The following is a 25,328-nucleotide window of genomic DNA, read 5'->3' as shown; positions in this document are numbered from 1 at the left end:
ATAAAAACAAACACACAACAAAAAATAATCCTGTGTCATGATTGCCCAGTGAGAATTACTATTTTTTTTTACATTACCTGAATGACGTGACTGTCAGGTCATTAAATGAAGAAAATGTGACTGTGAAGAGTGGTTCCAGCTGTGGAGAGAGCATCATAATGTATCAGCTTTGTTTTTCTTATTGTTTGAATGCTGAGAATCAAACCTTGCAACAAGTAGTCTGGATTCACGTTTTGGGGGGCTGCACAGCAGAATGAGTGTGAATGCTCAATTCTCTGCATCACTGTTCTTATAATGTGTGAATGCTGAAAATCAAGCATTTATTGTGATGCCCCACACAACTTTTTGATTTATTTCATTTTTTATATGAGCATGAACACCTGATTCTCAACATTCAACCAGGCAAACTCTGCTGTGAGCTTCTCAATGTTATTTTTGTCAAATGCTGGTTGTTCAGTTTTCTGGCGATTCTCATCATTTTCAAAAGATTACAAAAGAAGACAACTAAATTAGTGTGAATGCTTCTTTCTCAGAATTTATCCAAACTAGTACTTTTGTAAGCCCCGTGATGTCATTTTTGTCATTGTTGTGAAAGTGCCGTGTGACGAGCGTTCTTGTATTGATAAGAGTTTTGGAAGCCAAAAACTTTAACAAAAACATAATTTTTCCATGAGCACGAAAAACCAGAGACTCAAGCGCGGTTGTAGGGTTGCATTCCTTTTTTTTTTCTTTCATAATTTGTATAAGGGAGCATTCCAAGCACCTCACCGTCATCTTGATGAGCGCCGCTCGGCTGATAAACGCGGCAGTCGACTGATTGAGCAAGTCATTTGTGAAAGTCTCGCCGACGGACGTAAACCTCAAAGTCCGTGTGGTGAGTGATGTGGCACTCGTAATGGGATTCTTGGTGGCCGTCGTTGCTGGAGCCGCAGTGGTGTTGGGTTTTGTTGTCGTCAAATTTGTTTTGTGTGGAGATTCTGGCAAGACAATCGGAAGATATTTGGTTTTTACACCTTGTCCCCACAACAAATTTACTCCAACAAATGTTTCTAAAACAATAATTCTTCCTACGAACTGTTAAACAGTTATTGACACCCAAAAATGACAAAAAAAGTAGAAAAAGTGTTTGAACATCACAACGGCAGACATTCGCGGTGGTAGACTCACGAATGACTTGAATGCTTTCGGCGACAAGGCTGATGTTGAATGTATTGTTGGGCAGACTAAGGGTTTCCTCTAAAGTGGCAACGACAACCTCATCCACTGGAGTCGAAGATGTGTTCCTGAACTCCAGTCCGACGACCACTTGCGTGTTTTCCATTCGCGTCAACACCACAGCACGGCTGTATTGCAAAAAAAATGTAATGTACTCTCAGGTGGACATAAAACAATTGCATGAACTTACATAATCCGAATAACGAAGGTGCGGATGAAGATAAAACCAAATCTCTCCCTGTAGATGGCGTCGCACTGTAGCACGGAGGAAAATAGACAAATTAGAAGCTAGAAATTTTTCTCAAGATGAAAAGCATAGTGAAGATGACAATTGGACCCACCGATGTGACAACTCTGTTTTCAAGAGCTAAATATGCTGTACTGTTGACATTATTGAATTCTTCCACAAACGGTTCCTCCAAAGTTGCTGACAGCACAACAACCGGTGCTGGAGATGTGGGGACCACTGTGATAGTTGTTGGATTTGGAACAGTTGGCCCTTGAGTGGCAGGTGCATGAGTGGTGGTTCGCCCATCAGTGGGGGTTGGCCTTTGAGTCGTAGTTGGCACTTTAATTGTAGGAACGTGAGTAGTAGTTGGCCCATGAATTGTGGTTGGCCCTTGAGATATAGGGACATGGGAAGTAATTGGCCCTTGAGTTGTTGGGACATGGGTAGTAATTGGCCCTTGAGTTGTAGGGACACGAAGGGTTGGCCCATGAGTGCTAGTTGGCCCTTGAGTTGCAGGAACATGGGTGGTGGTCGGCCCTAGTGTTGCAGGGACATGAGTGGTGGCTGGCCCTTGAGTTGTCGGGACATGGGTTGTGATTGGCCCTTGAGTTGTAGGGACAGGGGGGGTTGGCCCATGAGTGGTGGTTGGCCCTTGAGTTGCAGGCACATGGGTGGTGGTTGGCCCAAGTGTTGCAGGGACATGAGTCGTGGTTGGCCCTTGAGTTGGAGGGATAGGAGGGGTAGTCGGCCCTAGTGTTGCAGGGACACGAGTGGTGGTTGGCCCTTGGGTTGTAGGGACAGCAGGTGTTGACCCATGAGTGGTAGTTGGCCCTTGAGTTGCAGGGACATGGGTGGTGGTCGGCCCTAGTGTTGGAGTGACATGAGTGGTGGTTGGCCCTTGGGTTGTAGGGACAGGGGGCGTTGGCCCATGAGTGGTAGGGACATGGGTCGTTATTGGCCCTTGAGTTGTAGGGACATGGGTGATGGTCGGCCCTAGTGTTGCAGCGACATGAGTGGTGGTTGGCCCTCGAGTTGTAGGGACAGGGGGGGTTGGTCCATGAGTGATAGTTGGCCCTTGAGTTGCAGGGACATGGGTGGTGGCTGGCCCTTGAGTTGTAGGGACAGGGGGGGTTGGCCCATGAGTGGTAGTTGGCCCTTGAGTTGCAGGGACATGGGTGGTGGTCGGCCCTAGTGTTGGAGGGACATGAGTGGTGATTTGCCCTCGAGTTGTAGGGACATGGGTTGTGATTGGCCCTCGAGTTGTAGGGACATGGGTTGTGATTGGCCCTCGAGTTGTAGGGACATGGGTTGTGATTGGCCCTTGAGTTGTAGGGACAGGGGGGGTTGGTCCATGAGTGATAGTTGGCCCTTGAGTTGCAGGGACATGGGTGGTGGTTGGCCCTTGGGTTGTAGGGACAGGGGGCGTTGGCCCATGAGTGGTAGGGACATGGGTCGTTATTGGCCCTTGAGTTGTAGGGACATGGGTGATGGTCGGCCCTAGTGTTGCAGCGACATGAGTGGTGGTTGGCCCTCGAGTTGTAGGGACAGGGGGGGTTGGTCCATGAGTGATTGTTGGCCCTTGAGTTGCAGGGACATGGGTGGTGGCTGGCCCTTGAGTTGTAGGGACAGGGGGGGTTGGCCCATGAGTGGTAGTTGGCCCTTGAGTTGCAGGGACATGGGTGGTGGTCTGCCCTAGTGTTGGAGGGACATGAGTGGTGATTTGCCCTCGAGTTGTAGGGACATGGGTTGTGATTGGCCCTCGAGTTGTAGGGACATGGGTTGTGATTGGCCCTTGAGTTGTAGGGACAGGGGGGGTTGGTCCATGAGTGATAGTTGGCCCTTGAGTTGCAGGGACATGGGTGGTGGTTGGCCCTTCAGTTGTAGGGACAGGGGGGGTGGTTGGCCCTTGAGTGGTACTTGGCCCTTCAGTTGCAGGGACACTGATGGTGGTCGGTCCTGGTGTTGCAGGGACACGATTGGTGGTTGGCCCTTGAGTTGTAGGGACATGGGTGGTGGTTGGCCCTTGAGTTGTAGGGACAGGGGGAGTGGTTGGCCCATGAGTGGTACTTGGCCCTTGAGTTGCAGGGACATGGGTGGTGGTCGGCTCTAGTGTTGCAGGGACATGAGTGGTGGTTGGCGCTTGAGTTGTAGGGACATGGGTAGTGATTGGCCTTTGAGTTGTAGGGACAGAGGGGGTTAGCCCATGAGTGGTAGTTGGCCCTTGAGTTGCAGGGACATGGGTGGTGGCTGGCCCTTGAGTTGTAGGGACAGGGGGGGTTGGCCCATGAGTGGTAGTTGGCCCTTGAGTTGCAGGGACATGGGTGGTGGTTGGCCCAAGTGTTGCAGGGACATCAGTCGTGGTTGGCCCTTGAGTTGGAGGGACAGGAGGGGTAGTCGGCCCTAGTGTTGCAGGGACATGAGTGGTGGTTGGCCCTTGGGTTGTAGGGACAGCAGGGGTTGACCCATGAGTGGTAGTTGGCCCTTGAGTTGCAGAGACAAGGGTGGTGGTCGGCCCTAGTGTTGCAGGGACACGATTGGTGTTTGACCCTTGAGTTGTAGGGACATGGGTCGTGATTGGCCCTTGAGTTGTAGGGACAGGGGGGGTGGTTGGCCCATGAGTGGTACTTGGCCCTTGAGTTGCAGGGACATGGGTGGTGGTTGGCCCTAGTGTTGCAGGGACATGAGTGGTGGTTGGCACTTGAGTTGAAGGGACGTGGGTAGTGGTTGGCCCTTGAGTTGTAAGGACATGGGTGGAGGTCGGCCCATCAGTGGGGGTTGGCCCATCAGTGGGGTTTGGCTCTTGAGTTTTAGGGACATGGGTGGTAGTTGACCCATGAGTAGTGGTTGGCTCTTGATTTGTTGGGACATGGGTGGTGGTTGGCCCAACACTGAGTGGTGGCCCATGAGTGGTGGTTGGCCCTTGAGTTGTAAGGATGTGGGTGGTGGTTGGATCAACAGTTGTCAGAACATGAGTGATGGTTAGCCCATGGGTGATGGTTGGCTGTTGAGTGGCAGGGACATCAGTGATAATTGGCGCATGTGTACGTGATGGTCCATCAGTTGTTGTAGTTTCTTCGGCTGTTTAAATGAAAAATTATTGACAACATCAAAAAAATACATTGATGGAAAGTGAAGAGAATTTGGTGGCAGAAGTCTTAACTTACAAATGACTGCAATTGAGTCTGGAACAAAACTGAGCGGGAAATTGTTAGTACTATTCACAGCTTGAATCAATGTCTCAACGACCATGTCAGCTTCTGGCACATGATCATTTGGTACTGAATTGTTGAACTCCAGGGCCATTTCCACTTTTGTGTTTCCCTGTTGTGGACTGAAAATAAATAAATAAGTTAGATTGGCGAGCAAGTTGAAATTTCCACATGCTTCCTCTATTTCAAATATTACCTAAATCCAGTAACGATCGTACGGATGAAAATGGTTCCAAATTCTTGCAAGAGTATCTGGTCACACTGTAAGAAGAATCAGTTGACTTAAGTCAAAGTAAGTGATGAAAAGAAATGGTTGCATTTGCTCAATATCTCATGAAATAGTTCATCCATCCATTCATTTTCATATGTGCATCTGAGAGCCCCTAGGTGACAGGGGCTTTAGTCTAAGCACCCAGCTATACACGTGCCAGGTTCCAGCTCAACTGAGAGAACCCCAGCCCCAGTAGCACAATTCCAGGAATGCTTACGAGTCACCCGAACCACCTCAATTTCCCCTATATCATACATTCAACATAAAAGAGTGGGCAAACTCTGTACGCTAGGGCTGTGCATGGACATTCTCTCCCTAAAGATATAGAACCCATGACAGAGATCAGTCTCTGCAGAGTCCAATAAAATCTTTTCCGAAATTGTGATTACTATTATCTATACGCACCGTTGATACCACTTGTGTTTCAAGTTCTTGGTATTGTTCACTGCTGCGATTTTCCAATTCTTTGACAAAGGGTTCTTCCAGAGTTGCTTCAATAGACACTACTCGTGAAGGAACTGAGATGACTGCAGTTGTCCGAGTTGTTGTTGAGTCATCAGTAGTTGTTAATTCACCCATTGGTGATCCGTCAATAGTAATTGTTGGTTTGTCACCAGTAGTTGTTGATTTGTCAATAGGAGTTGCTGAGTCGTCAGTTGTAGCTCTTGAGTCATCAACCGTCAAATCATCAGCAGTTATTATCGATTGATCTACAGTTGTCAATTTATCAACAGTTGTCGGTTCGTCAACATTTGTTGATGACCCCTCAACAGTTGTTGATTGGTCAATGGCAGTCGATTCGTCAATAGTTGCGGTTGGTTCATCAGTTGTAGCTGTCGATTTGTGCGTAGTAGCTATTGTCTTAGCAAGAGTCATTGTTGATTCGACAGTTTCTGTTGAACCATCAACAACAGTAGTTGATTTGTCGATAGTTGCTTTGGGTTCATCAATAGTATTTGATTCGTCAGCAACAGTTGTTGATGCGTCTACTGTAATTGTTGAGCCGTCAACAGCAGAGGTTAATTCGTGAATCGTAGTTCTGCCGTCAAAAGCTGTTGTTTGTGCACTAAAAACTGTTGAACTGTCAAAAGTAGTTGTTAGTTGATTTCTTGGTATAGTTTCAGTTGATCTGCCAATCGTAGCTGCGGCAGTAGATTCTGTTGATTTGTCAATCGTGGTTAATTTGTCAGTAGTAGCTGTTGCTAAAACAACAGTTGTTGTCGACCTGTCAACAGTGATTGATCCATCAACAGAAGTTGTTTTGTCAATAGTTGCTGTTGATTCAGCACTTGTATTTGTTGATTTTTCCAGAGTAGCTGTTGACTTGTCAACACTCACTGTTGGCTCGTCAATAGATCCCGTCGATGTGTCAACCGCAGTAGTTAATTTGTTCATAATAGTTTTTGAATCGTCAATATTAGTTGATTCATCAACAGCAGATGCTGATGTGTCAATTGTAATTGTTGAACCATCAACAACAGGTGTTGATTTGCCAACAGCAGTTGTTGATCTGTCGAATACAGTTGTTGAGGCATCAGCAGAAATCGTTAAAACATCAAGAGTTGTTGTAAATTCGTCAACAGCAGGAGTTGATTTGTCAATTGTAGTAATTGATTTGTCACTGGTTGTTGGTTCATCAAAATTGGTTCTTGATTGATCAAGAGTGGTTGTTGCTGTGTCATTGTTTGTTGTCAATCCATCAACAACAGTTTTTGATTGGCTAGTAGTAGTCGTTAAGTCATCAATAGTAGTTGCTGATTCATCATTGCTCGTGGATTCGCCAATAGTTGTCCCTGATTTGTCAATGGAAATGGTTGATTTGTCAACAGTTCTTGAGTTGTCAGTCATGGCTGTTGATTCGTCAGTAGTTGTCCTTGGTTCCTCAGTAATTGTGAATTCATCAGAGGTTGTTGATATGTCAAAAGTAGTTGTTGAGTCATCAATAGTTGTTCTCGATTCATCAACATTTGTTGATCCATCAACAGCAGTCGATTTGTCGGTAGTTGCTATCGATTCATCAACTGTAATTGTTGATTTGTCGATAGTAGCTGCTGGCTTGTCAATAGTCACTGTTGGTTCATCAGTAGTTTCTGTCGATCCATCAGCCTCAGTAGTTAATTTATCAATACTAGGATTTGATTCATCAATAGTAGTTGATTCGTTGCCAGCAGTTGTTGATGCGTCAACTATAATTGTTGAGCCGTTAAAAACAGGGGTTGCTTTGCTGAGAATAGTTTTACTGTCAAAAGAATTTGTTGATGCATCAAAAGCGGGTGTTGACTTGTCAAAGATAGTTGTTAATCCTTCAGTAGTTGTTGCTGGTTCATCGATAATTTCTGTTGATCTGTCAATCGTCGCTGTGGGTTCGCCAATTGACTCTGTCGATTTGTCAGTAGTTGTCGTCAATTTGTCAACCGTTGTCGAGTCGTCAGCAGTTGCTGTGGATCTGTCAACAGTTGTTGACCCATCGACAGCAGTTGTTCTGTCAATGGTTGCTGTTGATTCATCACTTGTAGTTGTTGATTTGTCTGTAGTATCTGTTGGCTTGTCAACAGTCACTGTTGTTTCATCATCAGATCCTGTCGATCCGTCAACAGCAGAAGTTGATTTGTTAATAGTAGTTTTTGATTTATCCATATTAGTTGATTCAACAACAACTGTTGCTGATGCGTCAGCTTTAATTGTTGAACCGTCAACATCAGTTGTTGATTCGTCCACCATAATTGTTGTATCAAAAACAGGTGTTGATTTGTCAACAGCAGTTGTTGATGTGTCAATTACAATTGTTGAGGCGTCAATATTAGTAGTTAATTCATCAAGAGTTGTGGTTGATTCGTCAACAGCAGGTGTTAATTTTTCAAACGTACTTATTGATTTACCAGTAGTCGTCAGTTCATCAAAAATGGTTGTTGATCGGTCAGCAGTGGTTTTTGATATATCAGCAGCAGTTTTTGAATTGCTAATAGATGTGGTTAAGTCATCAAAAGACGTCACTGATTCGCCAATAGTTCCTGTTGATTTGTTCAGAGTTTCTGTCGATTCGTCCTGGGTAGTAGTTGATTGGCCAATAGTTATCGTTGATTTGGCAATAGTTGTTGATACATCAGAAATTGACTGGTCAATTGTTGTTGATCGGTCCACTTCAATGGTTGATCCAACACTTGTCAATTCATCAATACTTGCTGTTGATTTGTCAGTAGTGGTTGATTTTTCAAGAGGTGTTTCATCAATAGTCGTTGATTTGTTAGCAGTTGTTGATCTGTTGATCACAATTGTTGAGCTAATAACCGCTGTTGAGTCATCAAAAGAACTTGTTGATGCATCAATACTAGTTATTGCATCAACAAGAGGTGATGATTCTTCAACGGTACTTGTTGATGTGTCAAGAGTAGTTGTTAATCCGACAACAGATGCTGTTGATTTGTCAGTAGTTGGAGTTTTGTCAATAGTAGTTAATTTGTCAATCGTTCTTGATCCACCAATGTCAATTGTTGATCCAACAAAGGCTGTTGACTTGCCAAAAGTTGCCGTTAATTTGTCAGCAGTAGTTGTTAGTTCGTCATCATTTGCTGTTGATTCATGAATAGTTGCTTTTGATTTCTCAATTGCTGTTGTTGATTCATCAACGGTAAATGTTGATGTGTTAATCGTTATTGTTGTTTCATCAATCAAAGTTGATTTGTCAGTTGATTGGGCAACTTCAGCTATTGATCCAACAGGTGTTGTTTCATCAATATTTGCTGTTGATTCGTCAGTAGGAGTTGATTTGTCAGTATTAGTTGTTGATCTGCCATCTACAACTGTTGAGCCGGCAACAGCTGTTGATTGACCAAAAGAACTTGTAGATTCATCAAGAGCAGTGGACCCATCACCACCGGTTGTTGATCCATTGACAGACAGGGATGTTGATTCATCAATATCAATTGTTGATTTGTCAGGAATAGTTGTGAATTTATCAACAGTATTTGTTGATTCATCGATCATCGTTGATTCGGCAAGGACAGTTGATCTCTTTACACTATTTGTCAATGCATCAAGAGATGTTGATTCACCAACAGTAACTGTTGATTCATCAATAATCACTGTTAATTCCTCAATATTTGTTGTTGATTTGTCAACAATAATTGTAGATTTGACAACTGTTATGTCAGTGGCCGTTGATCCATCAACTGCTGTTGATCTGTCGACAGCAGTTGATCCACCAGCAAGAGGTGTTGATTCGTCAACAGTAATTGTGGATTTCCCAACACCAGTTGTTATTCTGTCAGTAGTTACTGCTGATTCATCAAGAGTTGCTGTTGATTTGTCGAATGTAATTGTTGATTCATCAACAGTAGTTGACCCATCAACAGCAGTTGTTGATCCGTCGACAGCAATTGATGATGCATCAACAAGAGGTGTTGAGATGCCAATAGTAGCACTTGATTCACTGACAGTCGTTGTTGATTCTTCAGTCAGTGCTGTTGATTCGTCAGTAGCAGTTGATTTTTCAGGATTTGTTCCTCTGTCAAGTTCACTTGTTGATCCAACATTAGCTGTTGATACAGTTGGTTTGTCGAACGTTGTTGACCGGTCAAAGGTAATTGTTGAGTCGACAACAGCTGTTGATTCATCAATAGTTGCTGTTGATTCGTTAATAGTAGTTACGTCAATAATTGTTGTTGATTCATCAACAGCTGTTGGCCCGTCAAAAGCACTTGTTGATTCATCAAGAGGAGTTGACCCATCAACAACAGTTGGCAATTGGTTGATAGTAGTTGAGGATTTATGAACAGTAGTTGTTTTATCAGTAGTTTCTGTTGATTCATCAATTGTTGATTTTTCAATTGTGGTTGTTGACTCATCAATAGTTGCTGTTGGTTCATTAACATCAGTTGTTGAGTCGACAACAGTTGTTGGTTTGTCAAGAGTAGTTTTTGGTTGAACAATAGCCGTTGATCCATCTACATAAGTTGTAGACCTGACAACGGTAATTGTTGATTTTTCAAAAGTTGCTGTTGAGTCGTCAATAGTTGTTGGTTTGTCAGCAGTTGAGCTGTCAAGATTTAACTGAGGGCTTGTTAGTTCTTCAGTTGTAAGTCCATAAGTTGTTGATATAGGCCTGTTTGTAGTGGAAGAACCCTGAGTTGATGTTTCTGCAGCTAAATTGAAAACAAAAGGAAACATAAGTTGAAAACCACTGAAATGTTAATGTCAACAGAAGAGAATGGGAAATCTTGACTTACAAATGACTACTATTGAGTCTGGGTCAAACGTGAGGGGGAAATTGTTGGGACTAATCACAGCTTGTACCAATGTGTCTACAACCACATCAGCTTCTGGGATTTCATCAGATGATATTGTACTGTTGAACTCCAGGTCCACTTCTACTTCAGTGTTTTCCATTTGTTGACTTAAATGGAAAAAGTAAGAAGATAATATCATGGAATGTAATAGGCTGCATCATGAACTGATTTAGATAGTTCATATATTTCCAGTATTTACCTAAATCCAATTACAATGGTGCGGATGAAAATAGGCCCAAAAGCTTGGAAGAAGATTAAGTCACACTGGAAGAACAATCAAAGTTCACAACAAATGAGCAACAGTTAGTCTTTTGATTTTGGCTTGACAGAATTGCTGCATTCAATCAGTATGACCCCTCCAAGAAGAACCACCTCAATATGACCCATGGCTTTGACTGCCAAAATGTCAAGGGCTAAATGCCCCGAGTTCTTTCTGGAAAGGTAAAATAGTCCATGGCAACAGGAAGAGCGCTTCGATAGACTCTTACGGACTGAACCATTCAGACTGAAACACGCCAAAACCAGGGAACACCCGTATCATAACCATGGAGAAGGGCCAATGGGTCGCATCCCCACACAGGATTCATGGCCTTCTCAAACTTTGCGGAACCACTACAATCATTAAGGACAAGGTCTGACAGCAGGCCGCGGAACAGCTCGGTATTACCCCCATTAGACCTGAAGTGGGGGTGGGGGTGGGGGTGGGGATCTCAAGACAGGGACGTCTGGCTTGCCTTATTACTATTCTACAGGAATGACATGGAATCACAAATGTTGAGGAGAACAATTTGATGAGCGGAGGGATGAAAGGATGGATGGATGGATGGACAATGAAGCATGATAAAAATGTAATCACTCAACTGTATACTCACCATTGACACCACTTGTGTTTCAAGTTCTATGTATTGATCGCTGCTGGGATCGTTCAAGGCTTCCACAAAAGGTTCCAACAAAGTGGCTTCCACAAACACAGTCGGTGGGGGAACGGAGATGGCGGGTGTTGTTTCGCCTTGCGTCGTTGCCGAAGGTGAACCCCGGGCAGGTGTTGTTAAGCCGAGGGACGACGTTGGTCCTTGGGTGGTTGTCGATGGTTTTGCTGTTTGGGAGAGAGTCATTGAAAATAATGGATCGATATCTGCTGTCACAAAAGCGTTATTCTATTTTCTGCTCAAGAAAACTTCAGTACGAAAATTTCAGAGGATGAATTTTCTCCTCTGGCAAGCAGAGGTAAGTTGATGAATAAACGAGATCCCGAGACTAAGACCTAAAGAACAGTGTTAGTCATGGAAGTGGATCTGAACGGGTTCAGTAAGACATGATTGAAATCAGTTCCCATCTAAAGGAGAGAATGTTTTTACTTACAACTGGCGACAATTGAGTCTGGATCAAGAGTGATGTTGAAGGGGTTATCGGGACTAATCGCAGCTTCGACCAATACTTCTGTGACCACGTCTGCTGCGGGGATAGCTTCTGCCGGTGCCGACACGTTGAACTGCAGTTCCACGTCGACTTGCGTGTTTCCCCTTTCGGGCCTTGAATGTCAAGAGTGCAGGATTTAGTTCAAATGTCGTTGGTGTCATTGGCGGGATTTGGGTCATGGATTTCAAATCTTACCGAAATCCAAGAACAACAGTGCCAAAGAAAATGGAACCAAACGTTTGGAAGAAGATGAAGTCGCACTGTAAAAGGATGGAAACGTAGAACAACAGAGTAACTTTCGTGAAGGAAAGCAAGGATTCCTATCGTTGAAACGTTGCTTGAACCCACCATTGACACCACTTGTGTTTCAAGTTCTCTGTATTCTTCACTGCTGGGATCGTTCAAGGCTTCCACAAAAGGTTCCAACAAAGTGGCTTCCACAAACACAGTCGGTGGGGGAACGGAGATGGCAGGAGTTGTTTCGCCTTGCGTCGTTGCCAAAGGTGAACCCCGGGCAGGTGTTGTTAAGCCGAGGGACGACGTTGGTCCTTGGGTGGTTGTCGATGGTTTTGCTGTTTGGGAGAGAGTCATTGAAAATAATGGATCGATATCTGCTGTCACAAAAGCGTTATTCTATTTTCTGCTCAAGAAAACTTCAGTATGAAAATTTCAGAGGATTAATTTTCATTCTATGGCAAGCAGAGGTAAATTGATGAATAAACTAGGCCCCGAGACTGAGTCCTGAGGAACAGTGTTAGTCATGGAAGTGGATCTGAACGGGTTCAGTATGATACGATTGAAATCAGTTCCCTTCTATAGGAGAGAATGTTTTTACTTACAACTGGCTACAATTGAGTCTGGATCAAGAGTGATGTTGAAGGGGTTATCGGGACTAATCGCAGCTTCGACCAATACTTCTGTGACCACGTCTGCTGCGGGGATAGCTTTTGCCGGTGCCGACACGTTGAACTGCAGTTCCACGTCGACTTGCGTGTTTCCCCTTTCGGGCCTTGAATGTCAAGAGTGCAGGATTTAGTTCAAACGTCGTTGGTGTCATTGGCGGGATTTGGGTCATGGATTTCAAATCTTACCGAAATCCAAGAACAACAGTGCCAAAGAAAATGGAACCAAACGTTTGGAAGAAGATGAAGTCGCACTGTAAAAGGATGGAAACGTAGAACAACAGAGTAACTTTCGTGAAGGAAAGCAAGAATTCCTATCGTTGAAACGTTGCTTGAACCCACCATTGACACCACTTGTGTTTCAAGTTCTCTGTATTCTTCACTGCTGGGATCGTTCAAGGCTTCCACAAAAGGTTCCAACAAAGTGGCTTCCACAAACACAGTCGGTGGGGGAACGGAGATGGCAGGAGTTGTTTCGCCTTGCGTCGTTGCCAAAGGTGAACCCCGGGCAGGTGTTGTTAAGCCGAGGGACGACGTTGGTCCTTGGGTGGTTGTCGATGGATTTGCTGTTTCGGAGAGCATCATTGAAAGTAATGGATCGATATCTGCTGTTACAAAAGCGTTATTCTATTTTCTGCTCCAGAAAACTTCAGTACGAAAATTTCAGAGGATTAATTTTCTTCTATGGCAAGCAGAGGTAAATTGATGAATAAACTAGGCCCCGAGACTGAGTCCTGAGGAACAGTGTTAGTCATGGAAGTGGATCTGAACGGGTTCAGTAGGATACGATTGAAATCAGTTCCCTTCTAAAGGAGAGAATGTTTTTACTTACAACTGGCTACAATTGAGTCTGGATCAAGAGTGATGTTGAAGGGGTTATCGGGACTAATCGCAGCTTCGACCAATACTTCTGTGACCACGTCTGCTGCGGGGATAGCTTCTGCCGGTGCCGACACGTTGAACTGCAGTTCCACGTCGACTTGCGTGTTTCCCCTTTCGGGCCTTGAATGTCAAGAGTGCAGGATTTAGTTCAAACGTCGTTGGTGTCATTGGCGGGATTTGGGTCATGGATTTCAAATCTTACCGAAATCCAAGAACAACAGTGCCAAAGAAAATGGAACCAAACGTTTGGAAGAAGATGAAGTCGCACTGTAAAAGGATGGAAACGTAGAAAAACAGAGTAGCTTTCGTGAAGGAAAGCAAGAATTCCTATCGTTGAAACGTTGCTTGAACCCACCATTGACACCACTTGTGTTTCAAGTTCTCTGTATTCTTCACTGCTGGGATCGTTCAAGGCTTCCACAAAAGGTTCCAACAAAGTGGCTTCCACAAACACAGTCGGTGGGGGGACGGAGATGGCAGGAGTTGTTTCGCCTTGCGTCGTTGCCAAAGGTGAACCCCGGGCAGGTGTTGTTAAGCCGAGGGACGACGTTGGTCCTTGGGTGGTTGTCGATGGTTTTGCTGTTTGGGAGAGAGTCATTGAAAATAATGGATCGATATCTGCTGTCACAAAAGCGTTATTCTATTTTCTGCTCAAGAAAACTTCAGTACGAAAATTTCAGAGGATGAATTTTCTCCTCTGGCAAGCAGAGGTAAGTTGATGAATAAACGAGATCCCGAGACTAAGACCTAAAGAACAGTGTTAGTCATGGAAGTGGATCTGAACGGGTTCAGTAAGACATGATTGAAATCAGTTCCCATCTAAAGGAGAGAATGTTTTTACTTACAACTGGCGACAATTGAGTCTGGATCAAGAGTGATGTTGAAGGGGTTATCGGGACTAATCGCAGCTTCGACCAATACTTCTGTGACCACGTCTGCTGCGGGGATAGCTTCTGCCGGTGCCGACACGTTGAACTGCAGTTCCACGTCGACTTGCGTGTTTCCCCTTTCGGGCCTTGAATGTCAAGAGTGCAGGATTTAGTTCAAATGTCGTTGGTGTCATTGGCGGGATTTGGGTCATGGATTTCAAATCTTACCGAAATCCAAGAACAACAGTGCCAAAGAAAATGGAACCAAACGTTTGGAAGAAGATGAAGTCGCACTGTAAAAGGATGGAAACGTAGAACAACAGAGTAACTTTCGTGAAGGAAAGCAAGGATTCCTATCGTTGAAACGTTGCTTGAACCCACCATTGACACCACTTGTGTTTCAAGTTCTCTGTATTCTTCACTGCTGGGATCGTTCAAGGCTTCCACAAAAGGTTCCAACAAAGTGGCTTCCACAAACACAGTCGGTGGGGGAACGGAGATGGCGGGTGTTGTTTCGCCTTGCGTCGTTGCCGAAGGTGAACCCCGGGCAGTTGTTGTTAAGCCAAGGGACGATGTTGGTCCTTGAGTGGTTGTCGATGGATTTGCTGTTTGGGAGAGAGTCATTGAAAATAATGGATCGATATCTGCTGTCACAAAAGCGTTATTCTATTTTCTGCTCAAGAAAACTTCAGTACGAAAATTTCAGAGGATGAATTTTCTCCTCTGGCAAGCAGAGGTAAGTTGATGAATAAACTAGGCCCCGAGACTGAGACCTGAGGAACAGTGTTAGTCATGGAAGTGGATCTGAACGGGTTCAGTAGGATACGATTGAAATCAGTTCCCATCTAAAGGAGAGAATGTTTTTACTTACAACTGGCTACAATTGAGTCTGGATCAAGAGTGATGTTGAAGGGGTTATCGGGACTAATCGCAGCTTCGACCAATACTTCTGTGACCACGTCTGCTGCGGGGATAGCTTCTGCCGGTGCCGACACGTTGAACTGCAGTTCCACGTCGACTTGCGTGTTTCCCCTTTCGGGCCTTGAATGTCAAGAGTGCAGGATTTAGTTCAAACGTCGTTGGTGTCATTGGCGGGATTTGGGTCATGGATTTCAAATCTTACCGAAATCCAAGAACAACAGTGCCAAAGAAAATGGAACCAAACGTTTGGAAGAAGATGAAGTCGCACTGTAAAAGGATGGAAACGTAGAACAACAGAGTAACTTTCGTGAAGGAAAGCAAGAATTCCTATCGTTGAAACGTTGCTTGAACCCACCATTGACACCACTTGTGTTTCAAGTTCTCTGTATTCTTCACTGCTGGGATCGTTCAAGGCTTCCACAAAAGGTTCCAACAAAGTGGCTTCCACAAACACAGTCGGTGGGGGAACGGAGATGGCAGGAGTTGTTTCGCCTTGCGTCGTTGCCAAAGGTGAACCCCGGGCAGGTGTTGTTAAGCCGAGGGACGACGTTGGTCCTTGGGTGGTTGTCGATGGATTTGCTGTTTCGGAGAGCATCATTGAAAGTAATGGATCGATATCTGCTGTTACAAAAGCGTTATTCTATTTTCTGCTCCAGAAAACTTCAGTACGAAAATTTCAGAGGATTAATTTTCTTCTATGGCAAGCAGAGGTAAATTGATGAATAAACTAGGCCCCGAGACCGAGTCCTGAGGAACAGTGTTAGTCATGGAAGTGGATCTGAACGGGTTCAGTAGGATACGATTGAAATCAGTTCCCTTCTAAAGGAGAGAATGTTTTTACTTACAACTGGCTACAATTGAGTCTGGATCAAGAGTGATGTTGAAGGGGTTATCGGGACTAATCGCAGCTTCGACCAATACTTCTGTGACCACGTCTGCTGCGGGGATAGCTTCTGCCGGTGCCGACACGTTGAACTGCAGTTCCACGTCGACTTGCGTGTTTCCCCTTTCGGGCCTTGAATGTCAAGAGTGCAGGATTTAGTTCAAACGTCGTTGGTGTCATTGGCGGGATTTGGGTCATGGATTTCAAATCTTACCGAAATCCAAGAACAACAGTGCCAAAGAAAATGGAACCAAACGTTTGGAAGAAGATGAAGTCGCACTGTTAAAGGATGGAAACGTAGAAAAACAGAGTAACTTTCGTGAAGGAAAGCAAGAATTCCTATCGTTGAAACGTTGCTTGAACCCACCATTGACACCACTTGTGTTTCAAGTTCTCTGTATTCTTCACTGCTGGGATCGTTCAAGGCTTCCACAAAAGGTTCCAACAAAGTGGCTTCCACAAACACAGTCGGTGGGGGAACGGAGATGGCAGGAGTTGTTTCGCCTTGCGTCGTTGCCAAAGGTGAACCCCGGGCAGGTGTTGTTAAGCCGAGGGACGACGTTGGTCCTTGGGTGGTTGTCGATGGTTTTGCTGTTTGGGAGAGAGTCATTGAAAATAATGGATCGATATCTGCTGTCACAAAAGCGTTATTCTATTTTCTGCTCAAGAAAACTTCAGTACGAAAATTTCAGAGGATGAATTTTCTCCTCTGGCAAGCAGAGGTAAGTTGATGAATAAACGAGATCCCGAGACTAAGACCTAAAGAACAGTGTTAGTCATGGAAGTGGATCTGAACGGGTTCAGTAAGACATGATTGAAATCAGTTCCCATCTAAAGGAGAGAATGTTTTTACTTACAACTGGCTACAATTGAGTCTGGATCAAGAGTGATGTTGAAGGGGTTATCGGGACTAATCGCAGCTTCGACCAATACTTCTGTGACCACGTCTGCTGCGGGGATAGCTTCTGCCGGTGCCGACACGTTGAACTGCAGTTCCACGTCGACTTGCGTGTTTCCCCTTTCGGGCCTTGAATGTCAAGAGTGCAGGATTTAGTTCAAACGTCGTTGGTGTCATTGGCGGGATTTGGGTCATGGATTTCAAATCTTACCGAAATCCAAGAACAACAGTGCCAAAGAAAATGGAACCAAACGTTTGGAAGAAGATGAAGTCGCACTGTAAAAGGATGGAAACGTAGAACAACAGAGTAACTTTCGTGAAGGAAAGCAAGGATTCCTATCGTTGAAACGTTGCTTGAACCCACCATTGACACCACTTGTGTTTCAAGTTCTCTGTATTCTTCACTGCTGGGATCGTTCAAGGCTTCCACAAAAGGTTCCAACAAAGTGGCTTCCACAAACACAGTCGGTGGGGGAACGGAGATGGCAGGAGTTGTTTCGCCTTGCGTCGTTGCCAAAGGTGAACCCCGGGCAGGTGTTGTTAAGCCGAGGGACGACGTTGGTCCTTGGGTGGTTGTCGATGGTTTTGCTGTTTGGGAGAGAGTCATTGAAAATAATGGATCGATATCTGCTGTCACAAAAGCGTTATTCTATTTTCTGCTCAAGAAAACTTCAGTACGAAAATTTCAGAGGATGAATTTTCTCCTCTGGCAAGCAGAGGTAAGTTGATGAATAAACGAGATCCCGAGACTAAGACCTAAAGAACAGTGTTAGTCATGGAAGTGGATCTGAACGGGTTCAGTAAGACATGATTGAAATCAGTTCCCATCTAAAGGAGAGAATGTTTTTACTTACAACTGGCGACAATTGAGTCTGGATCAAGAGTGATGTTGAAGGGGTTATCGGGACTAATCGCAGCTTCGACCAATACTTCTGTGACCACGTCTGCTGCGGGGATAGCTTCTGCCGGTGCCGACACGTTGAACTGCAGTTCCACGTCGACTTGCGTGTTTCCCCTTTCGGGCCTTGAATGTCAAGAGTGCAGGATTTAGTTCAAATGTCGTTGGTGTCATTGGCGGGATTTGGGTCATGGATTTCAAATCTTACCGAAATCCAAGAACAACAGTGCCAAAGAAAATGGAACCAAACGTTTGGAAGAAGATGAAGTCGCACTGTAAAAGGATGGAAACGTAGAACAACAGAGTAACTTTCGTGAAGGAAAGCAAGGATTCCTATCGTTGAAACGTTGCTTGAACCCACCATTGACACCACTTGTGTTTCAAGTTCTCTGTATTCTTCACTGCTGGGATCGTTCAAGGCTTCCACAAAAGGTTCCAACAAAGTGGCTTCCACAAACACAGTCGGTGGGGGAACGGAGATGGCGGGTGTTGTTTCGCCTTGCGTCGTTGCCGAAGGTGAACCCCGGGCAGTTGTTGTTAAGCCAAGGGACGATGTTGGTCCTTGAGTGGTTGTCGATGGATTTGCTGTTTGGGAGAGAGTCATTGAAAATAATGGATCGATATCTGCTGTCACAAAAGCGTTATTCTATTTTCTGCTCAAGAAAACTTCAGTACGAAAATTTCAGAGGATGAATTTTCTCCTCTGGCAAGCAGAGGTAAGTTGATGAATAAACTAGGCCCCGAGACTGAGACCTGAGGAACTGTGTTAGTCATGGAAGTGGATCTGAACGGGTTCAGTAGGATACGATTGAAATCAGTTCCCATCTAAAGGAGAGAATGTTTTTACTTACAACTGGCTACAATTGAGTCTGGATCAAGAGTGATGTTGAAGGGGTTATCGGGACTAATCGCAGCTTCGACCAATACTTCTGTGACCACGTCTGCTGCGGGGATAGCTTCTGCCGGTGCCGACACGTTGAACTGCAGTTCCACGTCGACTTGCGTGTTTCCCCTTTCGGGCCTTGAATGTCAAGAGTGCAGGATTTAGTTCAAACGTCGTTGGTGTCATTGGCGGGATTTGGGTCATGGATTTCAAATCTTACCGAAATCCAAGAACAACAGTGCCAAAGAAAATGGAACCAAACGTTTGGAAGAAGATGAAGTCGCACTGTAAAAGGATGGAAACGTAGAAAAACAGAGTAACTTTCGTGAAGTAAAGCAAGGATTCCTATCGTTGAAACGTTGCTTGAACCCACCATTGACACCACTTGTGTTTCAAGTTCTCTGTATTCTTCACTGCTGGGATCGTTCAAGGCTTCCACAAAAGGTTCCAACAAAGTGGCTTCCACAAACACAGTCGGTGGGGGAACGGAGATGGCGGGTGTTGTTTCGCCTTGCGTCGTTGCCGAAGGTGAACCCCGGGCAGGTGTTGTTAAGCCGAGGGACGACGTTGGTCCTTGGGTGGTTGTCGATGGTTTTGCTGTTTGGGAGAGAGTCATTGAAAATAATGGATCGATATCTGCTGTCACAAAAGCGTTATTCTATTTTCTGCTCAAGAAAACTTCAGTACGAAAATTTCAGAGGATTAATTTTCTCCTCTGGCAAGCAGAGGTAAGTTGATGAATAAACGAGATCCCGAGACTAAGACCTAAAGAACAGTGTTAGTCATGGAAGTGGATCTGAACGGGTTCAGTAAGACATGATTGAAATCAGTTCCCATCTAAAGGAGAGAATGTTTTTACTTACAACTGGCGACAATTGAGTCTGGATCAAGAGTGATGTTGAAGGGGTTATCGGGACTAATCGCAGCTTCGACCAATACTTCTGTGACCACGTCTGCTGCGGGGATAGCTTCTGCCGGTGCCGACACGTTGAACTGCAGTTCCACGTCGACTTGCGTGTTTCCCCTTTCGGGCCTTGAATGTCAAGAGTGCAGGATTTAGTTCAAATGTCGTTGGTGTCATTGGCGGGATTTGGGTCATGGATTTCAAATCTTACCGAAATCCAAGAACAACAGTGCCAAAGAAAATGGAACCAAACGTTTGGAAGAAGATGAAGTCGCACTGTAAAAGGATGGAAACGTAGAACAACAGAGTAACTTTCGTGAAGGAAAGCAAGGATTCCTATCGTTGAAACGTTGCTTGAACCCACCATTGACACCACTTGTGTTTCAAGTTCTCTGTATTCTTCACTGCTGGGATCGTTCAAGGCTTCCACAAAAGGTTCCAACAAAGTGGCTTCCACAAACACAGTCGGTGGGGGAACGGAGATGGCAGGAGTTGTTTCGCCTTGCGTCGTTGCCAAAGGTGAACCCCGGGCAGGTGTTGTTAAGCCGAGGGACGACGTTGGTCCTTGGGTGGTTGTCGATGGTTTTGCTGTTTGGGAGAGAGTCATTGAAAATAATGGATCGATATCTGCTGTCACAAAAGCGTTATTCTATTTTCTGCTCAAGAAAACTTCAGTATGAAAATTTCAGAGGATTAATTTTCATTCTATGGCAAGCAGAGGTAAATTGATGAATAAACTAGGCCCCGAGACTGAGTCCTGAGGAACAGTGTTAGTCATGGAAGTGGATCTGAACGGGTTCAGTATGATACGATTGAAATCAGTTCCCTTCTATAGGAGAGAATGTTTTTACTTACAACTGGCTACAATTGAGTCTGGATCAAGAGTGATGTTGAAGGGGTTATCGGGACTAATCGCAGCTTCGACCAATACTTCTGTGACCACGTCTGCTGCGGGGATAGCTTTTGCCGGTGCCGACACGTTGAACTGCAGTTCCACGTCGACTTGCGTGTTTCCCCTTTCGGGCCTTGAATGTCAAGAGTGCAGGATTTAGTTCAAACGTCGTTGGTGTCATTGGCGGGATTTGGGTCATGGATTTCAAATCTTACCGAAATCCAAGAACAACAGTGCCAAAGAAAATGGAACCAAACGTTTGGAAGAAGATGAAGTCGCACTGTAAAAGGATGGAAACGTAGAACAACAGAGTAACTTTCGTGAAGGAAAGCAAGAATTCCTATCGTTGAAACGTTGCTTGAACCCACCATTGACACCACTTGTGTTTCAAGTTCTCTGTATTCTTCACTGCTGGGATCGTTCAAGGCTTCCACAAAAGGTTCCAACAAAGTGGCTTCCACAAACACAGTCGGTGGGGGAACGGAGATGGCAGGAGTTGTTTCGCCTTGCGTCGTTGCCAAAGGTGAACCCCGGGCAGGTGTTGTTAAGCCGAGGGACGACGTTGGTCCTTGGGTGGTTGTCGATGGATTTGCTGTTTCGGAGAGCATCATTGAAAGTAATGGATCGATATCTGCTGTTACAAAAGCGTTATTCTATTTTCTGCTCCAGAAAACTTCAGTACGAAAATTTCAGAGGATTAATTTTCTTCTATGGCAAGCAGAGGTAAATTGATGAATAAACTAGGCCCCGAGACTGAGTCCTGAGGAACAGTGTTAGTCATGGAAGTGGATCTGAACGGGTTCAGTAGGATACGATTGAAATCAGTTCCCTTCTAAAGGAGAGAATGTTTTTACTTACAACTGGCTACAATTGAGTCTGGATCAAGAGTGATGTTGAAGGGGTTATCGGGACTAATCGCAGCTTCGACCAATACTTCTGTGACCACGTCTGCTGCGGGGATAGCTTCTGCCGGTGCCGACACGTTGAACTGCAGTTCCACGTCGACTTGCGTGTTTCCCCTTTCGGGCCTTGAATGTCAAGAGTGCAGGATTTAGTTCAAACGTCGTTGGTGTCATTGGCGGGATTTGGGTCATGGATTTCAAATCTTACCGAAATCCAAGAACAACAGTGCCAAAGAAAATGGAACCAAACGTTTGGAAGAAGATGAAGTCGCACTGTAAAAGGATGGAAACGTAGAAAAACAGAGTAACTTTCGTGAAGGAAAGCAAGAATTCCTATCGTTGAAACGTTGCTTGAACCCACCATTGACACCACTTGTGTTTCAAGTTCTCTGTATTCTTCACTGCTGGGATCGTTCAAGGCTTCCACAAAAGGTTCCAACAAAGTGGCTTCCACAAACACAGTCGGTGGGGGAACGGAGATGGCAGGAGTTGTTTCGCCTTGCGTCGTTGCCAAAGGTGAACCCCGGGCAGGTGTTGTTAAGCCGAGGGACGACGTTGGTCCTTGGGTGGTTGTCGATGGTTTTGCTGTTTGGGAGAGAGTCATTGAAAATAATGGATCGATATCTGCTGTCACAAAAGCGTTATTCTATTTTCTGCTCAAGAAAACTTCAGTATGAAAATTTCAGAGGATTAATTTTCTTCTATGGCAAGCAGAGGTAAATTGATGAATAAACTAGGCCCCGAGACTGAGTCCTGAGGAACAGTGTTAGTCATGGAAGTGGATCTGAACGGGTTCAGTATGATACGATTGAAATCAGTTCCCTTCTATAGGAGAGAATGTTTTTACTTACAACTGGCTACAATTGAGTCTGGATCAAGAGTAATGTTGAAGGGGTTATCGGGACTAATCGCAGCTTCGACCAATACTTCTGTGACCACGTCTGCTGCGGGGATAGCTTTTGCCGGTGCCGACACGTTGAACTGCAGTTCCACGTCGACTTGCGTGTTTCCCCTTTCGGGCCTTGAATGTCAAGAGTGCAGGATTTAGTTCAAACGTCGTTGGTGTCATTGGCGGGATTTGGGTCATGGATTTCAAATCTTACCGAAATCCAAGAACAACAGTGCCAAAGAAAATGGAACCAAACGTTTGGAAGAAGATGAAGTCGCACTGTAAAAGGATGGAAACGTAGAACAACAGAGTAACTTTCGTGAAGGAAAGCAAGAATTCCTATCGTTGAAACGTTGCTTGAACCCACCATTGACACCACTTGTGTTTCAAGTTCTCTGTATTCTTCACTGCTGGGATCGTTCAAGGCTTCCACAAAAGGTTCCAACAAAGTGGCTTCCACAAACACAGTCGGTGGGGGAACGGAGATGGCAGGAGTTGTTTCGCCTTGCGTCGTTGCCAAAGGTGAACCCCGGGCAGGTGTTGTTAAGCCGAGGGACGACGTTGGTCCTTGGGTGGTTGTCGATGGATTTGCTGTTTCGGAGAGCATCATTGAAAGTAATGGATCGATATCTGCTGTTACAAAAGCGTTATTCTATTTTCTGCTCCAGAAAACTTCAGTACGAAAATTTCAGAGGATTAATTTTCTTCTATGGCAAGCAGAGGTAAATTGATGAATAAACTAGGCCCCGAGACCGAGTCCTGAGGAACAGTGTTAGTCATGGAAGTGGATCTGAACGGGTTCAGTAGGATACGATTGAAATCAGTTCCCTTCTAAAGGAGAGAATGTTTTTACTTACAACTGGCTACAATTGAGTCTGGATCAAGAGTGATGTTGAAGGGGTTATCGGGACTAATCGCAGCTTCGACCAATACTTCTGTGACCACGTCTGCTGCGGGGATAGCTTCTGCCGGTGCCGACACGTTGAACTGCAGTTCCACGTCGACTTGCGTGTTTCCCCTTTCGGGCCTTGAATGTCAAGAGTGCAGGATTTAGTTCAAACGTCGTTGGTGTCATTGGCGGGATTTGGGTCATGGATTTCAAATCTTACCGAAATCCAAGAACAACAGTGCCAAAGAAAATGGAACCAAACGTTTGGAAGAAGATGAAGTCGCACTGTTAAAGGATGGAAACGTAGAAAAACAGAGTAACTTTCGTGAAGGAAAGCAAGAATTCCTATCGTTGAAACGTTGCTTGAACCCACCATTGACACCACTTGTGTTTCAAGTTCTCTGTATTCTTCACTGCTGGGATCGTTCAAGGCTTCCACAAAAGGTTCCAACAAAGTGGCTTCCACAAACACAGTCGGTGGGGGAACGGAGATGGCAGGAGTTGTTTCGCCTTGCGTCGTTGCCAAAGGTGAACCCCGGGCAGGTGTTGTTAAGCCGAGGGACGACGTTGGTCCTTGGGTGGTTGTCGATGGTTTTGCTGTTTGGGAGAGAGTCATTGAAAATAATGGATCGATATCTGCTGTCACAAAAGCGTTATTCTATTTTCTGCTCAAGAAAACTTCAGTACGAAAATTTCAGAGGATGAATTTTCTCCTCTGGCAAGCAGAGGTAAGTTGATGAATAAACGAGATCCCGAGACTAAGACCTAAAGAACAGTGTTAGTCATGGAAGTGGATCTGAACGGGTTCAGTAAGACATGATTGAAATCAGTTCCCATCTAAAGGAGAGAATGTTTTGACTTACAACTTGCTACAATTGAGTCTGGATCAAGAGTGATGTTGAAGGGGTTATCGGGACTAATCGCAGCTTCGACCAATACTTCTGTGACCACGTCTGCTGCGGGGATAGCTTCTGCCGGTGCCGACACGTTGAACTGCAGTTCCACGTCGACTTGCGTGTTTCCCCTTTCGGGCCTTGAATGTCAAGAGTGCAGGATTTAGTTCAAATGTCGTTGGTGTCATTGGCGGGATTTGGGTCATGGATTTCAAATCTTACCGAAATCCAAGAACAACAGTGCCAAAGAAAATGGAACCAAACGTTTGGAAGAAGATGAAGTCGCACTGTAAAAGGATGGAAACGTAGAACAACAGAGTAACTTTCGTGAAGGAAAGCAAGGATTCCTATCGTTGAAACGTTGCTTGAACCCACCATTGACACCACTTGTGTTTCAAGTTCTCTGTATTCTTCACTGCTGGGATCGTTCAAGGCTTCCACAAAAGGTTCCAACAAAGTGGCTTCCACAAACACAGTCGGTGGGGGAACGGAGATGGCAGGAGTTGTTTCGCCTTGCGTCGTTGCCAAAGGTGAACCCCGGGCAGGTGTTGTTAAGCCGAGGGACGACGTTGGTCCTTGGGTGGTTGTCGATGGTTTTGCTGTTTGGGAGAGAGTCATTGAAAATAATGGATCGATATCTGCTGTCACAAAAGCGTTATTCTATTTTCTGCTCAAGAAAACTTCAGTACGAAAATTTCAGAGGATGAATTTTCTCCTCTGGCAAGCAGAGGTAAGTTGATGAATAAACGAGATCCCGAGACTAAGACCTAAAGAACAGTGTTAGTCATGGAAGTGGATCTGAACGGGTTCAGTTAGACATGATTGAAATCAGTTCCCATCTAAAGGAGAGAATGTTTTTACTTACAACTGGCGACAATTGAGTCTGGATCAAGAGTGATGTTGAAGGGGTTATCGGGACTAATCGCAGCTTCGACCAATACTTCTGTGACCACGTCTGCTGCGGGGATAGCTTCTGCCGGTGCCGACACGTTGAACTGCAGTTCCACGTCGACTTGCGTGTTTCCCCTTTCGGGCCTTGAATGTCAAGAGTGCAGGATTTAGTTCAAATGTCGTTGGTGTCATTGGCGGGATTTGGGTCATGGATTTCAAATCTTACCGAAATCCAAGAACAACAGTGCCAAAGAAAATGGAACCAAACGTTTGGAAGAAGATGAAGTCGCACTGTAAAAGGATG

General features: G+C 45.0%; 1 protein-coding gene across 1 annotated transcript in view; it reads right to left on the bottom strand.

The window, feature by feature from the left end:
- LOC147209088 (uncharacterized) overlaps positions 1–25,328 on the bottom strand; it is a 40,073-nt gene that overhangs the window by 1,371 nt on the left and 13,374 nt on the right. Inside the window, exons 31-73 of the mRNA XM_086104685.1 lie at positions 25,251–25,315; positions 24,999–25,168; positions 24,509–24,732; positions 24,356–24,420; positions 24,104–24,273; positions 23,614–23,837; positions 23,461–23,525; positions 23,209–23,378; positions 22,719–22,942; positions 22,566–22,630; positions 21,419–21,588; positions 20,929–21,152; positions 20,776–20,840; positions 19,628–19,797; positions 19,138–19,361; positions 18,985–19,049; positions 18,733–18,902; positions 18,243–18,466; positions 18,090–18,154; positions 17,838–18,007; positions 17,348–17,571; positions 17,195–17,259; positions 16,943–17,112; positions 16,453–16,676; positions 16,300–16,364; positions 16,048–16,217; positions 15,558–15,781; positions 15,405–15,469; positions 15,153–15,322; positions 14,663–14,886; positions 14,510–14,574; positions 14,258–14,427; positions 12,873–13,096; positions 12,720–12,784; positions 11,572–11,741; positions 11,082–11,305; positions 4,850–4,914; positions 4,609–4,775; positions 1,557–4,522; positions 1,406–1,470; positions 1,168–1,343; positions 769–977; positions 78–139 (exon numbers count right to left, since the gene is read on the bottom strand). Of these exons, the coding sequence (XP_085960811.1) occupies positions 78–139; positions 769–977; positions 1,168–1,343; positions 1,406–1,470; positions 1,557–4,522; positions 4,609–4,775; positions 4,850–4,914; positions 11,082–11,305; positions 11,572–11,741; positions 12,720–12,784; positions 12,873–13,096; positions 14,258–14,427; positions 14,510–14,574; positions 14,663–14,886; positions 15,153–15,322; positions 15,405–15,469; positions 15,558–15,781; positions 16,048–16,217; positions 16,300–16,364; positions 16,453–16,676; positions 16,943–17,112; positions 17,195–17,259; positions 17,348–17,571; positions 17,838–18,007; positions 18,090–18,154; positions 18,243–18,466; positions 18,733–18,902; positions 18,985–19,049; positions 19,138–19,361; positions 19,628–19,797; positions 20,776–20,840; positions 20,929–21,152; positions 21,419–21,588; positions 22,566–22,630; positions 22,719–22,942; positions 23,209–23,378; positions 23,461–23,525; positions 23,614–23,837; positions 24,104–24,273; positions 24,356–24,420; positions 24,509–24,732; positions 24,999–25,168; positions 25,251–25,315 (9,218 nt within the window). The remainder of the gene's footprint in view (positions 1–77; positions 140–768; positions 978–1,167; positions 1,344–1,405; positions 1,471–1,556; positions 4,523–4,608; positions 4,776–4,849; positions 4,915–11,081; positions 11,306–11,571; positions 11,742–12,719; positions 12,785–12,872; positions 13,097–14,257; positions 14,428–14,509; positions 14,575–14,662; positions 14,887–15,152; positions 15,323–15,404; positions 15,470–15,557; positions 15,782–16,047; positions 16,218–16,299; positions 16,365–16,452; positions 16,677–16,942; positions 17,113–17,194; positions 17,260–17,347; positions 17,572–17,837; positions 18,008–18,089; positions 18,155–18,242; positions 18,467–18,732; positions 18,903–18,984; positions 19,050–19,137; positions 19,362–19,627; positions 19,798–20,775; positions 20,841–20,928; positions 21,153–21,418; positions 21,589–22,565; positions 22,631–22,718; positions 22,943–23,208; positions 23,379–23,460; positions 23,526–23,613; positions 23,838–24,103; positions 24,274–24,355; positions 24,421–24,508; positions 24,733–24,998; positions 25,169–25,250; positions 25,316–25,328) is intronic.

The sequence above is a fragment of the Hippocampus guttulatus genome, chromosome 2 (assembly GCF_054856545.1).
Source record: "Hippocampus guttulatus isolate MCC_2025c chromosome 2, RoL_Hgut_1.0, whole genome shotgun sequence".
NCBI lineage: Eukaryota > Metazoa > Chordata > Actinopteri > Syngnathiformes > Syngnathidae > Hippocampus > Hippocampus guttulatus.
Note: the sequence above shows the minus strand (reverse complement) of the source record. Positions and strands in the feature narration are given on the sequence as shown.